Source organism: Prionailurus bengalensis, chromosome B2, assembly GCF_016509475.1.
Source record: "Prionailurus bengalensis isolate Pbe53 chromosome B2, Fcat_Pben_1.1_paternal_pri, whole genome shotgun sequence".
In the NCBI taxonomy this organism is placed as follows: domain Eukaryota; kingdom Metazoa; phylum Chordata; class Mammalia; order Carnivora; family Felidae; genus Prionailurus; species Prionailurus bengalensis.
The window spans coordinates 31276250-31293819 of NC_057349.1; the positions used below are offsets into that span (position 1 = coordinate 31276250).

A 17570-nucleotide genomic window follows, 5' to 3' on the forward strand; every position below is an offset into this window, starting at 1 on the left:
GAAGAGAGAAAAAAAAAAAAACAGCAGAGAACTTATTTTAAGAAATAATAGCTGAAAATTTCCCTGAAGGAAACATTTATCCAGGTCCAGGTGCTACAATGACTTCTAAACAAGATGAACCCAAAGAGACCCACAATAAGACATATTATAATTAAAATGTCAAAGGTTAGAGACAGGGAGAGAATCTTAGGGCATTAAGAGAGAAACAATGTATTACATACAAGGGAATCTCTGTAAGACTCTCAGCAGATTTTTCAGGAGAAAGTTTTCAGTCCCCAGAAGAGAGTGGCACAATATATTCAAAGTGGTGAAAGAGAAAAACCATCAACCAAGAATATTCTACCCTGAGATATTGTCATTCACAATTGAAGGAGAAATAAAACATTTTCCAGACAAGCAAAAGCTAAACGGGTTCATCAACACTAACTCAGCCTTACAAGAAATGTTAAAGGGACTTCTTCAGGCTGAAAAGAAAGGTTACTTTTTACTAACAGAACAACATAAAAAATATAAATCTCACTGGTAAAGGTAAATATACAATAAAATTTGGAATAATCTAATGTAAAGGATTAATCACTTATAAAGCTACTGGGAAGCTTAAAAAGTAAAAATAGTAAAAGTAACTATAACTACAATAATTAATAAGGGATACACAAAATAAAAAGATGTAAAATATGACATCAAAACACAAAATGTGGGGAAGGAGTAAAAATATAGTTTTAGAATGCATTCAAACTTAAGTTGTCATCCACTTAAAATAGCTTGTTATAAGTATAAGTTGTAGTACATAAGCATCATGGTGACCACAAAGCAAAAACCTATAGTACATACAAAACCATGTGTAGTCATGGTTTAGAGAATTTTTTATTTTTTTGTCCACGTTGTTCTTATGCTAGCAACTGACTTCTCTGAAAGCTTTTCTCTTTAGATCAGGTCCCAAATTTAGAACTATAAAGACTGACAGGGTATCTTTTGCACTGAGGTCATCTTTAGTTTTCTGAATGGATGTGTAATAGTCTCTTGTTTCGCTCCTTTATCTTGCTTATGTAGCCTGTGGAATGAACGCATGACTAAAATAAAGATGCTAGCAACAATTAGTAGGGCTGTATGCTCCAGTGTTCTCAAAATTGCTCAACAATATTGAAATAGTTGGTTTGTTTGACAGGTACACCCCACTAGAAGAGATATTGAGACAAAGGAAGTAGCTCATTCTCCCCCTTGGAAAGAATAATTACTAGTAAGTTTACTTTTTCAGAGTAGAAACTTGTTTCTCTAGGGGCACCTGGGTGGCTGAGTTGGTTAAGCATCTGACCCTTGATTTCAGCTTGGGTCATGATCTTTCAGCTCCTGAGTTTGAGCCCTGCTTTGGGATTCTCTCTCTCCCCCTGTCTCTCTGCCCCTCCCCCCTCCTCTCTCTCTCTCTCTCTCTCTCTCTCTCTCTCTCTCAAGTTAAAAACTTGAAAAATAAACAAACTTGGTTATCTATAAGGATGGACTATAAGAAAAATAACTGCTAAAAGATCTTATTTATTTTCAGTAAAACAAACAACATTCCAGACACAAGCCTGGAATCACTGGGCAGTTGCTAGTGAAAAACCAAAGTGGAGTTTGAAAAACAATCTTGCCAATATTTACACTGAGTAAAGAGGTGCCACAACACAATAGCACAAGGTCTAGATTAAATGGATAGAAAACCAAACATCTTCCTACATACAATGTTCACGGACAGTCCTATGAGACATTGTTCTCTCCAGTTTTTTTCTCTCCAGTTGTATATATATATATATATATATACACACACACACACATATATATACACACATACATACACATATACACATATATATGTTTATATGTATATGTATGTGTGTATATATATATACATATACATATATATGTGTGTATATGTGTATATATATATATATATATTTTTTTTTAGGTTCTCAAGGCATTATAAAATACAGATAAATTGAACATAAAAATGACATTCAGAAGTTGAAACCCTGTCCACTAACTGAGATAGCACCATAGTGTCAAGAATGGCTCTATCCAAAGTTCCTAAGGGAGGACATCACTGAGATCCCACTGGAAAGAGTCCTGTCCAACTCTGCTAAGTGCTAATCCAGCCTTTAAATGACTCAGTCTTCTGTTGACGAAGTATGTGTTCCACGGTAAGAAGAAATTGGCCCTGTTTATCCATTTCTTATTATTGTTATTTTTCATTAGGTTAGGGACCACTAACCTGCTTCTCACTTTAAGTTCCATATTAGTGCTAGTAGCTTTCTGAGAACTGTAGGACTTCTGTACTGAGCACCACTTTCTTTCGGGAACCAATTTAACTATCTTTACTGAGGATATGAGCCCTTATTTGACATTTCTTATACACAGCATAAGTGGAGCAAAATTGCTTCTCCTCTTGCTTTCAGTGAAGTTCAGCCTCAAGATCACCTGTACAAGTGATGGTTGGGTGACAGTCGCACCATTGTGTTTCCTGCACTCTTCTTATATTGAAGAAGGGTGTGAAGTATATAATAATTAAAGAAGCATAATTTTATTACTCATAACATAGTTAGGTCATACTCCTTGGTCCATTTTTTCAAAAATTATATTCAATTTTATAAAATATATACACATAAATTATATTCAAATTTATATGAACAAGAGTTGATAGTGTTCTTTTTATGTTTCAATATGTTCCTGATATAGAATTACCTTTCTTTGCCATTCCTCTTATTCTATAATCTAAGGTGAACCTTAGCTTGGCTTTCCCAGATTATCACATCACAATTAGCTTCTGAGTAAATTAGGATTACAGTTTGTCAAATTGAATGTGACATTGTCCTGGTCATGATCACATGACTTTCAACAGTACTGAACTATCACTGGGGTCCAGGAACATGGCTTTTTCTCAAATCCAGAGACAATAATGACTTCTACCCAACCTCTCCACAAAATGTTAAACTTAATAGAAATATATTTTTCCAAAGTGAGATACTATTTCTGTTCTGAAACTTGCACAGCATTATGCTGAGAACTCTGGAGTCATGATGGAAAATAATAAATTGGATTTAGGAATTTGGGGACCACTGATTATCTTTACTAGGAGGGACACTTGTACGTGAGCTGTGGGTGTCATTACATAAGGTAAATGCAAATGTTGTTATGTCCAGCAGTGAGTGACACTAATGAGGGAATCTTTTCAAGGAACTAGAATTACAACACAGCAGCCACCTCGATTTATATAAATAAAATGCCATCAGGGCCTTCATTTCAAGGTTAAGTAATTTGAGAGGTTAAGTAATTTCCCCAAACGTACAACACTATGGTATGGTGCAAAAAGGACAAGATTAAAGGTCTTTCTGACTTACAAGTCTCTTCCCACCACCCCTTCAGCTCCTAAATACACTCACAAGTACATTTGTTGAAACAACTCTGTCTTCCAGTGAGAGAAATAAATGCTCCTAGAGTTTCAAACTTGTGTGAAGCACAAAATTGGCTCACCATAGAAGTCCAAAAATGTTTCACATATAACTAGATCAACCCTTAAGAGTACTAAATTAAACCAACCTTTCTAACTCGGGAAATTCTAAGTTTCAAAATTGGATCTTAATACTGAAACTCTGACCAGCAACAGATGATGCTTTTCATCTCTGAGACTGATTGGTTTTCAACACAGAGATTACCCAATCCAGAAACAAAAATGAATTCCTTCCATGGTATTACTTTGGATGTGGGTGAAGGATGGTCCTAGTCCTCACTGAAATTCGCCTGCTCCCCAGACCCTGTCCTCTCTGTTCTCCAACATGGCATGCCTGTGGTTCCCTAGAGGTTTCTTGATGGCAGCTCTGATGGTAATGCTGATGGTGCTGAGCCCTCCCCTGGCTTGGGCCAGGGATACCCCACGTAAGTACATACCTTGTTGCATAAGCTATTGTGGGGTAGAGGTAGAAAGGGAGTTAGCTTTGTCACCACATCCAGGCCAGGTCCCTTAGAAATTTCTGACATTTTCTTCAGTGACCACCCATCTTTTTTATATGGATCCTCCATTCTTTCCACACAAAAAAGAGCCTGCACACTTGCCCTTTCTACAAGAGCTTCAGAAGGGGCCTCCATATATATAGTCCATTTCTTCTTACTTCTCTTCCAATAAAACATCTCCAGCCTTCCATCCCTTTCTTCAGGTTCTTCAGAAGATTTAGAAATAATGGTGTCCAAACGGTTTCCCATCCAGTTGTTCCCTTTTTTATGTTGAGTTATGCCAGAAAAAGGGTAAGTTTGTCTGAAAATTTTATGGGGAGTCAAAAGAGATTAGAAAGATCTCTCTTAGAAGACCTTGTGTTATGGCCTCAGCAGGACCTCTGATGTTGGTGCCTCTCCCTAATATGTGAAGATATATCAAAGGGTCTCCCCCATTATTTCCCTATCCTTTATCCCCAAACCCTAAGGTTTGTAAGACCTGTATCCATCCCTGTGCTATAGATTCTCTGACAGATGCTGGGATTTGTTCTCCCTCTATTTCTCCTGTGGAGAGTACCCTAGAACTGAAGCACAGAACCTTAGTACTTGAAATGACCCTATAGGTAAGGAGCATCCCTGGGTGTTCTTTGATGCCTTAAAGAACTTAAGCTATCTTCTGAAACCCTGCCACAGGTTAGTGTTCATTATGAATCTATTTTGGCCTTTCTATACTATCAGCTTCTCCTACATCTCCCCTTTCTCTGGCCTGAGCCCACAAGAATGTATTCAACTAATACAGAAAAAATTATATGAAATTCTATTTGCATATGTCAAAAATAGTCAAGTATCAGCAATTTCATATGGTTCAAACTGGACACCCTGAGCAGGTTACCAGTGGTGTGAAGGTTGTTTATATTCCTGGGGCTGAAAGTCAAGGGAACTCACTGGCCTCCTGGAGTCTTAGCCCCAAAGTTTGTAGGGTCATTCATCATGCCCTCTCCTTAATTAGCCATGTTTTTTTCCCTCTACTTCCAGTTCCTCCCTATTCTTTCTTCAGCTATGTCATCACCATTACTGAAAATCCTCACTGTTTGCCCAGACCCTCAGCACTATCACAGATCCATTGGATGAAATGAATTATAATGAAGTGTTCTCCTTCTTAAAATCACTTTTCCTTACCTGGGAATGTGTCTTCTGACTAGTAGGAATAGAAAGAGGAAGTTTGTCTGAATTTTTCACAGGAAGCAAATGGGATCTAATGTATTATCAGAATAAAAGAATGTGGGAGCTTGAGCCCCTTCATACTTCCAGAATACTCGCAATGATCAGGTCCCAGAACACTGGGTTTCTTCATTTGGGCCACAGATATTCTTAAGCAACTATTATGTACTGGGTTCTGTTCTAGGATCAGAGAATTCTATTTGGATAAGAAAGAAAGGCCCTACTGTCATGGAACTTACCTAATGACAATAATAGGATAAATATTTAACAAAAAAGAAAAAAATTCCAGAGAGAGCTATAAATGTTCTTTAAAAAATATATCAGGACTGTGAAATGGAGAGAACTGGTTTCACTGACTTCAGTACAGTGGGTAGGTAGTTCTCCCTGAAAAGTGACACTAGTTGACACATGAGTGATGAGAACAAGCCAGTCATATGAAGGATCTAAGGGACAAGTGTTCCAGGGAGAGGGAACAGGGGAAAGGTCAATGTGTGGGAAGATGTTTGCTGAGTTTAGAAGACAGAAAGAAGGCAAGAGTGGCTGAAGCATAACAAGGAAGCTGGAGAGTGACATAAGATAAGGTTGGAGAGGACGAAAGGAGCCAAATCATCTTAGATCCTGATGGCAATGGTAAGAAATTTGATTTTTATTTAGAGAGATATGTGGGGCTACATAAGGGATAAAGGTGAGTCCATTTATATTTTAAAAAATAATTCTAGCCACCATGTGGAGATTGGAAAGTAGAAGGCCACAAATGGAGTCAGGGAGACCATCTGGGAGCATGATATCATTCTCCAGGGAAGACATACTTGTGGCTTCATTTAGTGTGGTAGTGGGTGACAAAGACAGTAGTAAAGGCAAAGTGAACAGATATGGGACAGATATTTGTAGGACATGTTAATGAATTAAACGGGTGGGGTGGGTAGGTAGAAAATCAAGCTTATCCCTAAGGGTTTTGCCTTCAATATTGAGTAGGTGGATGCTGATGCTGTTTACTGAGATAGGGAAAACTGAGAGAGGAAATTATTTGAAGTGGTAGTTAGAAATCAAGACTTCCTTTCAGTTTGAAATGACTATATTTAACTTCTTCTTTAAAATTTTTTAATGTTTATTTTTGAGAGAGAGTGAGAGAGAGAGAGAGAGAGACAAAGCATGAGCAGGGGAGGGGCAGAGAGAGGGAGACACAGAATCCAAAGCAGGCTCCGGGCTCTGAGCTGTCAGCACAGAGTCTGACGTGGGGCTCAAACCCACGAATGGTGGGATCATGACCGGAGCTGAAGTCGGACGCTTAACTGACTGAGCCACCCAGGCGCCCCAAGTTTGAAATGATTTTTGATATTTATGTGGAACTCTCATTGGTCAGAGAGTTCAAGAGGAGGCCAGGTCTGGAGGTATGTATGTTGGTGTCATCGACACATGTGCTGTGTTAAATTCCAGGAAAGTAGAGGAGGTCACATAGGGACAGAAGAGGGCAAGAACCAATGAGTTAGCCAAGGTGACTGAGAAAGGTACCCAACACATGGAAGTCAAAGAAAGTAGTTTTCTTCACTGAGGAGGGAATGGCCGGTTGTGGTAAGTACCACCAAGAGGTGGGTGAATTGAGAACGTGACAGCAAAGTGAACTGGGTTTGGTGGACTTGATGTTTGCAGATTTGGTCGAATATCCAAAAAAGAAACTGGACTGGAGCATTTGAAAAGAGAATGGGAGCTAAAGAAATGGAGGATGGATTAGAGATAATTCTTGAGTAGTTGATCTCAGGGAAAGACTGTACTCTGGGATCAGGAAGCAGCTGGACCTAAAATATAAGAATAAAAGAGCACAGGGCACGTGTGAGGAAAGGGCACAGAACTTTTTGGCCCTCTCCAAGCATGCCAGTCTCCCAGAATCTCCACCTGTTCACTAACCCAAAAGCTCCCTGAACCATGAGTTTTGGACTTTTATGGAGGCCTCATCACATAAGCATCATTGATTAAATCCTTGACCATGATGACTTTTGGACTTTTATGGAGGCCTCATCACATAAGCATCATTGATTAAATCCTTGACCATGATGACCGAACTCCAGCTTCAGCATTTCCGCCCTCCCTGGAGGTCAGGGGGATGGGACTAAAAGTTTCAACCCACTTGGTTGATTCTCCTGACAACAAGCCCCAATCCCAAAGGGGTATCCAAAAGTCACCTCATCAACATAACAAAAGACACCTTTATTGCTCTTATCACTTAGGACATTTCTAGAGTCTCAGGAGTTCTGTGCCAGAAACTCAGACTAAGACCAAGTATATATTTCTTATTATAAATCATAATATAACAGCAACTGATTGCCAAGACAAAGAAACCAGTAAACTTTGGTCCTGAACAAATTTATTTTGCTGGAAAAGCAGCTCTCCATTAGAACTAGATTTTTTGAAAATGTAAGTTTCATGTAGGACCAAGATTTTAAAGAGGTATGATACTGGAACTTTTTTCCATGTAATTTTCAGCTTCTTCATGATTAACAGTGACTTTTTCACCAGTTTTTTCCAGATGGTTTTCACTAGTGGTTGTCATGCAGAGATAGCTCACCACCCCTCCTCCCTGTTTCTTCACCCCATGATTATTTGACAATATCTGGAGCCAATTATGGTTCTCACACTAGGGGTTTCCTCTGACAATGAGTGGGTAGAGGCCAGGGAGGCTGGTAAACAGCCTACTATGTCCAGAACAGGCCTCCCCAATCCACAACTACAAAAATGATGTGGTCCAAAATGTCTATATAGTGCTGAGGCTGAAAACTGCTTTATACTGTACCACTTCTAACATTTCTAAACTCACACTTTATATACACACTCATCCTCCAATTTAGTATTCCATGGTTAATTTTAGCTTGTTTCATTACTAGACAGTTGCACAAATTCACCGCCTTTTGTGTTGAATCCATTCATTCAAAGCAAGTGCAACTCTTCATTTTTATTTTTTGCTTTAAGCCAAGTTTTTCAATATTTCACAAGCTTTTGCTCATTACATCTTTATCGACTTTCAACAACTTGCGTTTTTAAGTTTTAAATAGTGGTGACTGACGCAAATATTTTCCAGTACAATGCCTCATATTTCTTCAGTAATTCTATTTTCTAGACCATTGATGATATCAGAAGCTTCCATTTATCCATATTACTTTGTTTTAATGTTTATTTTATTCTTGAGAGAGAGAGAGCACAAGCAGGGGAGACAGAGACAGAACCTGAAACAGGCTCCTGGCTCTGAGCTGTAAGCACAGAGCCCAACGTGGGGCTCAAACCCACAAACAGTGAGATCATGACCTGAGCTGAAGTCAGGCACAACCGACTGAGCCACCCAGACCCCCCTATCCCTCACTTTTAACCACAGGGTTATTCTTTTTTTTTTTTTTAATGTTTATTTATTTTTGACAGAGAGAGAGACAGAGCATTAGGGGGGGAGGGGAAGAGAGAGAGGGACACAGAATCCGAAGCAGGCTCCAGGGTCCGAGCTGTCAGCACAGAGCCCGACGTGGGGCTCGAACTCGTGGACCACGAGATCATGACCTGAACCAAAGTCGGATGCTTAACCGACTGAGCCACCCAGGCGCCCCAACAGGGTTATTCTTTAACTCTTTTGGCATTGTCAAATGACAAAACTAAATCAATTTAGTAAACTATGTGATATCCTTTATTCAAGGCAAAATAATCCATGGATGGGGGAGTAAAGTGACTCACAAACTGTGGAGCACTTTCCCCAAGGGATTTGAACATTTATAGAGCATTAGAAAAGGGAACATGGAGACAGTGCATGATTGGCTAGAAGGTTAGGGATTTCCTTGTAAGGTGAGCAGGTGTGACTTTCCAAAGTCAGGTAAGCTAGCTAAACCTGAGTTGGAGAATTGTGATTGGTATCTGTTAAGATTGCTTGGCAGGTGTTTCCTGTAAGTGCAGGATGACTTAAGTTTAGATTTGGGATGTGAGTGAGATGCTGGGGTGGCCTCCATTTTACGGGTCCTGATAAAGAAATTAACTTTATTTTCACAGTTAAATGACATACAGACAAAAACACCAAATCTATATACATTTATATCATATATATCTATGCTTACACATATTAAAGCTACAGAATCACAAGTAAGAGCTCTGAGACACATTTGACTCCTTAATTCATCAGATCATATTTGCCGTATGAATTTTGGCACCAAAAAAAAAAAAAAACACTTGATTTTCTGAGGTTCCTGGATTTAGAAATTCAGAAGTGGGATTGTGACCCTGTATTAGGATCACAGTTTTACTCTCCTTAAAACTCTTCATAGTCTCCCATTATATGTAATATAAAGTCAAAATCCTAATATCACCCTCAGGCTTTAAGTGCCCAGCCCCATGTGTTCTCCTTTCCTACTCTCCTTTCCTAATCGTTTCCCTTTCCTCCTCTCACTGTGCTTCAGTGAACTCTTTTCTTCTGGTTTCCCAAGCAAATTCACCATCAGCTCTTTCAGGCTTTTGCACATTGTATTACCCTTACCTGAAATGTGTCTTCCTTTCTCCCAAACACACACACACCACACACACACACACACACGCCCTCTAGTTCACATCTAGTTACTCTTTCCTGTCACATCCTAAACATCCCCCTTGAGACCACCTGTCTGGCACCCTAAGGAAACTCAGATCACCCAGTTATCCCCTGCTCTAGAACTGCAGGCTTGTCTTGTGACATTTCTCCCCCCAGGTAAATAAAGTCCTGCCTCGCTGGGTTTTGTCCATCACTTTCCATAAATTTTAAGCCCTGCGATTGGAGGGGATGTGGGGGTGTTTCCCTTCTCTGGGTTCACAGGCGCCTGAGCCACTCAGCCCAGACCAAGTGTTGGGTGGGGGTGGGGGAGGGGGACGCAGGTGGGACGTGTGTGAGGCCAGGAAAGGGCTGTGGGAGGCTAGGAGAGAGGTGGGTGTCCATCGGGAGGAGGCGTCCAGGAGGAAGCGGTGAGGGGCAAATCCTCAGGCTGGGAGGTCCGCCTCTGAGCCCAGGACCCAGTGACCCTGAGTGGCTCCCAGGAGAGGGGTCACCTCGCCGCCTCCCTCCGCCCCCGCCGGCAGAGGAGAGAAGAGCCGTGGGTGCTGGTGGTTTGGGGGTGCGGGTGGAGCCCCGAGGGGTGGCGGCGTCAGTGTCTTCCAAGATCCCGCGAGTGACCGGGTCGCCCTGTCCCCACAGCACATTTCTTGTTCCTGGGGAAGGCCGAGTGCCATTTCACCAACGGGACGGAGCAGGTGCGATTCCTGGTCAGATGCTTCTATAACGGGGAGGAGTATGTGCGCTTCGACAGCGAAGTGGGGGAGTTCCGGGCGGTGACGGAGCTGGGACGGCCCATTGCCAAGTACCTGAACGGGCAGAAGGACCACCTGGAGCAGGAGCGGACAGCGGTGGACCGGATCTGCAGACACAACTACGGTGTTGGTGAGAGCTTCACGGTGCAGCGGCGAGGTGAGCGGGACAGGGGGGCTGGGGCGGCCGGGGCTGCGCAGGTGCGACTGTGAGACAGAGACTGGGTCCCAGTGAGCCTACAGGGTGTTGAGCAAGAGCACGTCACGGGGATCCCTGCGAGAGTGCGACGTCGGGGAGTGTGGTGGTGTGCCTTTATTAATGTGGGGACAGGGTGGTTGTGTCCTTGTGTGACTGTGGGGACAGTGTGATGTGTCCGTGTGTGACTGTGGGGAGGGCGTGGATGTGTCCGTGTGTGACTCTGGGGACCATGTGGTTGTGACCATGTGGACAGTGTGGTGTGTCCGTGTGTGACTGTGGGGACAGTGTGGGAGGGGTGCCCTGTGATGTGAGAGGGACAGAGAATGGGTGTGAGGGGGGCTGTGGGCCTAGATGTGGGGGCAGGGAGGGAGGGTGTGTGGGGAGAGGGAGCAGAGGGGGGTGTCAGGCATCCTTGGTGGCCTCTGAGGCCGAGGTTAGACAGTACAGGGGCTGGAGGTGGTGGACTGACTGGGGCAGGTCATTGGAGACATGGAGAAGGCAGAGGACAGTGTCTCCAGTTGGGGGCGAACGTTTACCAGAAGGCAGATGAGGATAGGAAAGAGTGGGGAGAATGTGAGGCCAGTCACACTCTGTTTCTGACATGTGTGTGCCCTTCTTTCTTTCTTTTTTTTTTTAATTTTTTTTTTCATTCAGTGTTGTTGACATACAATGTTTCATTAGTTTCAAGTGTACAACATAACACCTTTGACAAGTTATACACTAATCAGTGCCCAGCACAAATGTACCATCTGTCACCATACGTGACTATTACAGTGTCATTGACTATAGTCTTTGTGTCGTGCCTCCTATTCCCATGGTTTACTCATCTCATAACTGGAAGCCTGAATCTCCCACTCCCCTTCACACATTTTGTCCATTGCCCACCTCCTTTCCATTTGGCAACCATCAGTTTGTTCTCTGTATTTCTAGGCGTGATTCTGCTTTTTGTTTATTCACGTGTTTTTTTTAGATTCCTCATGAGTGAAATCATACAGTATTTGTCTTTATGAGTCTGACTTAGTTCACTTAGCATAATGGCAAGAATGGCACTTATCCAAATGGCAAGAATCCCTTTTTTTTATGGCTGTGTAATACTCCATTGTATATATGTACCACATCCTCCTTATCCATTCTTCTATTGATGGACACTTAGGTTGTTTCCATATCTTGGCTATTGTAAATAATGTTGCAATAAACATAGGAGTGTATATATCTTTTTGAATTAGTGTTTTTATTTTCATCAGATAGATACCTAGGAGTGAAATTATTAGATCATATGGTATTTCTAATTTTTTTTTTGAGGATGCTCCATACTCTGTTCTACAGTGGCTGCACCAATTTGCATTCCCATAAACAGTGTATAGGGGGTTCCTTTTTCTCCAAATCCTTGACCACACTTGTAACTTCCGACCTTTTGTATTTTAGCCATTCTGAATGGTATAATGTAATATTTCATTGTGGTTTTGATTTGCATTTCCTTGATGATTGGTGATGTTGAGCATCTTTTCATGTGTCTGTTAGCCATCTGTATGTGTTCCTTGGGAAATGTCTGCCCATTTTTTAATCAGATTTTTTTAAGATTTTAAGTTTTTTAAGATTGTTTATTCTTGAGTAATCTCTATACCCATCATGAGGCTCAAACTCACAATCCCAAGATCAAGAGTTGCATGCCCTACCTACTGAGCCAGCCAGGCATTCAATCAGGTGTGTGTGTGTGTGTGTGTGTGTGTGTGTGTATTGAGTTTATAAGTTCTCTATATATTCTGGATATTAACCCCTTAGAGTATATATAATTTTCAAATATCTTCTTTCATTCAGTAGGTTGCCTTTTTGTCTTGTTGATGATTTCCTTCATTGTACAAAAGGTTATTTGGATATAGTCCCAATAGTTTATTTTCCTTTTGTTTCCTTTGCCTTGGGAGCCATATCTAGAAAAATGTTACTATAGCCAGTCTCTGAGAAATTACTGCCTGTTCTCTTGTAGGATTTTTCTGTTTTAGCACATGCCTTTCTTAATTCTGAAAATTCTGAGATAGGGGCACCTGGGTGGCTTAATCAGTTAAGCATCCAACTTTGGTTCAGGTTATGATCTCTCAGTGAGTCTGAGCCCCAAGTCAGGCTCTGTATTGACAGCTCAGAGCCTGGACCCAGCTTTAGATTCTGTCTCCCTCTCTGTCTGCCCCTCTCCTGCTCATGCTCTGTCACTCTCCTTTCTCAAAATAAATAAACATTAAAAAAAATTTTTTAATTCTGAAAACCCTAAAATAAGTGTGCCTCTGTGTACATAAGCATTTCACTGAGAAAAAAAAATATATCAGACTAATTGTTGAGGGCTGGGAAACTTTGAGGCACCTCTACTCTCTCTAAGGCTTCTGTTAGGTAAATTTCCTGGGACTTTTTTCTTTTCTTAGAGAACATGTTTACACATAGTTGAAATGATTGTAAAACTACCTTTCGAATTATAATTTTGATTCTTATCATTAACATACTGATGTATCTCTTTTTATAATGTCAATCATATTTAAGTAGCTAATACTATTTGTATAGTTACAGCAATTTACTTCACAATCCCCTTTGTTAGGTTCTTTCAATATTGACACTAAGTTGGAAATTTCTCTATTTTTTTTTCTAAACTTCTATTTTTTTCACATATTTATATGCCAATTATAATTACTGCCCTAAGTATTTTCTATTATCCTATTATCTGTGAGATCCCAGTTTTTTTCAGTAATTTTATGGGTTCCCTATGTAGTAAGATTGACACTTAGCTGCTATTTGATTCAGCATTTTCACCATTTTCGGGTATATATCTCATTCTGTTTTTTATTTTCCAGGTTAAGAATTTACACATTTTTACTTACTGAAATGTACTGTAAAATTGTTGCCAATGATTCACCACCAATTTGAAATCTACTACTTTGTGGTATTATATAAATGTTGTCCACCAAGTTTTCCATTTCTTTTAAAACAATTGTATTAAGTGAGGGCCTGATAGTGTCAAAGATGGTCTCAAATGGTAAACACAAAACTAACGAATCCCAGACGCTGCCCTGGCTTCAAATATCAGTTGAGAAAAAGAGATAATTATAAAATAACAATTCCAATAAATGTGGCTTTTTGTTGTTGTTGTTGTTGTTGTTGCCAAGGATAGAGATGGATCACCTGAGTGTAAAGATAAGAACTTTTTAATGAATGACTTTCCTTCCTTCTTTCGCTCTTCTTCAGGATCATGCTTTTCTTGAGACTCAACTCAGAGATACATAAAACCATCTCTGTGTGTTCCTGCCTCCCAGGGTGGAACCATTTCTGTCATTTTCTAAGGTGTGAGTGCACTGAGGTAACATTCCCTGGATTTCCTACCTTTTATCCCCATCTAGACAACTGCTGTTTCCCAACTCATTCACAATGCTTTGAATCATATTTTCTCTCAAAGTAAACAAAAACAGTAAATAGCTAACATATTATGAAAGCTGAGTTCCAGCCACTATTTTACATATTTTAGATCCATTGATCCTCATAAAAGCCTAAGAGGTATGTTAATATATTTTCCCCTTTGTAGGTGAGACTCAACTAAGGCACAGAAGAATTTAAAAATTCTCCCAGGTTCAACTAGTAAGAGTCAGAGCTTGGATTTAAGCCCAGGCAGCCTAGCTCCAGATGTGATACCTTCAATTAATATATCTTATGTCAGGCAAAGATTTGTAAACACTTCAACAATGAATAACTGTTTCACGCTATGGAAAAAAAACACATAAATTTCCATAACACGTCTCGATTCTAATGGGCCTGTGCTGTCAGGATTGAATTCAAGACTCATGAGACTGGCTGGTACTGGGCCACGTGGCCAGCTTTGAGGGAGGCCTTCACGAGATGCAGCCTGGGACCAGAGACCGGAGGCAGGAGGGCAGCCAGCCAGGGAGACTCACTCTGTCGTCCTCACTTAGTCCCGCTACCACTTGTCTTCTAGTTGAGCCGACAGTGACCGTGTTCCCCTCGAAGACGCAGCCCCTGCAGCACCACAACCTCCTGGTCTGCTCCGTGAATGGTTTCTATCCAGGCCACATTGAGGTCAAGTGGTTCCGGAACGGCCAGGAGGAGGAGACTGGGGTCGTGTCCACAGGCCTGATCCGTAATGGAGACTGGACCTTCCAGACCCTGGTGATGCTGGAAACAGTTCCTCAGAGTGGAGAGGTCTACACCTGCCACGTGGAGCATCCAAGTCGCACGAGCCCTATCACCGTGGAATGGAGTGAGTAGCTTTCTGATCTCATAAGTTCCTCACCCAGCAGGGAGGGGACTTTGCTTTCCCTGAGTGTTAGGTCTCTCCTCTCCCCACATCATACTGTCATTTGCTCCATGTTCTCCTCACCACAGGTCCCTGGGGGTAGCCAAGTGATTGTTTCCACAAAGACCTTACTCCTTGGGAGACAGTTATGCCTGGCAGGCAGAAAGAGGTCATGCCTGTTTTGAGCCTCCCTGTGATATCACAGTTCATGGTTCCCCCTTGACCCTGGGCACCAGCCCCCCACCTCGGGTTGGACTTGTGCTTTTGGCACTGTTGCTCTGAGTTCCCCATTGTGACCTAAAAAGAGGCATGTCATCTACAATGTAGGGACCTTCCTGACATGAGGAGAGTCCAATCTCACCTCAGGTTTCTATTAGCTCTGTTCCCCTGGACAAGCTACTTAAACCTCATGGAGTCCCACGCTCCTCCTCCATCAAATGTTGAAGTAGTGGATTTAACAGAGCTGTGATATTTAAAACGACTTCATTGCCTGAGTCTATTATATATTCAGTGTGATTTTTAAATCTCTTTTATGGTAACGTCCAATTATTCTAGTACCTTCAGGCAGACTTCTTCCCCCATTCTCAACGCTCTGAATCTGAGTCTCAGTTGGAGAAGGAGGACTAGGGATAAACATCACTACAACTAGCTTCTTCTCTCAGGGGTACAGTCTGACTCTGCACAGAGCAAGATGCTGAGTGGAATCGGGGGCTTTGTTCTGGGTCTGCTCTTCCTTGTGTTGGGTCTGTTCATCTACTTCAGGAATCAGAAAGGTAAGGCACCTGTTGGTAATTGAGACTCCCCGTAGAATTTTTAGGGGAAGAAATATGGCTTTTTTAAAGTTATTTCTCTTGTATCAGTGGCTCTTTATAAAACATCTCTTTAACCTGGAAATTTCCTGGAAATCCAGACATTTCCTGGAAGCGCATGGAGATCTTGGGTAGAATCCCAGGGGCAAATGCAGAAGGAACCACTAATGAAATCACAGTGGATTTGTATGACAGAAATTTCATGGGTCACCCCTCTCACTTTCTGCTGTCCTCTCAGCCCTGCCATCATGTGATGTGGGTGGTGGTGTTAGAAAAGTCTGAGGAGTGGTCTCTGGGGCTGGGGACATTGTATCTGGGGACAGACTTGCCGCCATACTTTTAAGTATATATGTTCCCCCTCTCTTGCAGGACACTCTGGACTTCCACCAACAGGTAATGCTTTTAATCCTCTTGTAGAGATAGACTTGGCCTCTTAGAACTGATGTAGAGACAACAAGCCAGGAGACAGAAATCATAGGAAGACTGAAATGTGATCAGTTTGCAGTAAAGCTTCTTTTCACCTGTTAATAAATGGTTTGCACTCGAAAGTAGCTTTGGTTCAAGGATACTTAAGAATATGTTCTTCTTACTGTGGTGCTTTGACACGAGGCCCTGAGAGAGGGGAGAGGAAGCTGCTTGTGGAGGTGGGTCTGGGAACAACACTCTGCTCTGTCTTCTGCAGGACTCCTGAGCTGAAGTGGAGATGCTGACACTCCAGGAAGAACCTTCTTTTCAAGCTTCTTTGCAGAGTGAAAAGGTTCCCAGCTTGGCAGGGGAAGAAATCTTGCTGCTTTAAAAGTTAGTTCCCTGTAAATCAGTGGCCCTGTAGAAAGCATCTCTTTAACCAGGAAAGGGCCCATATTTCTTCCACAAACACGGTGCTTTCTCAGGATCTGTTTTGCCCTGGCTTCAGTGACCCCGCAGAACCCATGCTTCCTGATGGCTCCCTCCACCCCGTCCTTGACCTGGAAGCCCCAGTACTGACTGCAGTTCCTTATCTTCCTTCTCTCCTGGCCCCTGTGAATGCAGCCCTTACAGCCTCCCTGCATTGGAACTCACCTTCTCCTCACATGTCTTTAGAAGCTTTTCTCAAGTAAACGTGGAGTGAAAATCACCCCTTTCACATAGTTTCAAGGAAAAGAAGTATTAAAAAAGGAGATAAAGGGAGGATTCTATCACATAACAATCATGGTTTTCATTTATACTCCTGAATTTTGGTTACATGTGAATCTGAAGATTTGCTTGGTTCCTTCCCTGTTTTTCCCTTGGGTCTTCTGCATTCTGTGACTTGGCATGTTTACCTGAGCTAGAAGGAAGCCCTTAATGAACCCATATCATGTTGGTGTCCTGTCTCTGTGTTCTCAAAGAAAAAGACACACATGGGGCGCCTGGGTGGCGCAGTCGGTTAAGCGTCCGACTTCAGCCAGGTCATGATCTCGCGGTCCGTGAGTTCGAGCCCCGCGTCGGGCTCTGGGCTGATGGCTCAGAGCCTGGAGCCTGTTTCCGATTCTGTGTCTCCCTCTCTCTCTGCCCCTCCCCCGTTCATGCTCTGTCTCTCTCTGTCCCAAAAAATAAATAAACGTTGAAAAAAAAAAATTAAAAAAAAAAAAAAAAGAAAAAGACACACATGGGTCCCTTTGCACCATGGGATATGAAAGAAGACAACAAATACAAGAAATGCAGGTTTCAGTTCAAAATGGTGACAGAGGAAGATCCTGAACACACCTCTTCCCATGGACACACTGAATGTGTAGCTACATGTGGAACATTTTCCTCTGAAAAGAAAAAAAGCGAAAACAAA

The 17570-nt window shown here is 41.9% G+C and overlaps 1 protein-coding gene across 1 annotated transcript; it reads left to right on the plus strand.

Annotated features, from left to right (window-relative positions):
• The first annotated feature begins 3741 nt into the window (after positions 1-3741).
• Positions 3742-16883, plus strand: LOC122489370 (DLA class II histocompatibility antigen, DR-1 beta chain-like). The gene is made up of 6 exons (XM_043591089.1): positions 3742-3903; positions 10367-10636; positions 14643-14924; positions 15623-15733; positions 16139-16162; positions 16452-16883. The coding sequence occupies exons 1-6, from the start codon at positions 3804-3806 to the stop codon at positions 16463-16465; spliced, it is 801 nt and encodes a 266-aa protein (XP_043447024.1). The 5' UTR covers positions 3742-3803; the 3' UTR covers positions 16466-16883.
• The last annotated feature ends 687 nt before the right edge of the window (positions 16884-17570 follow it).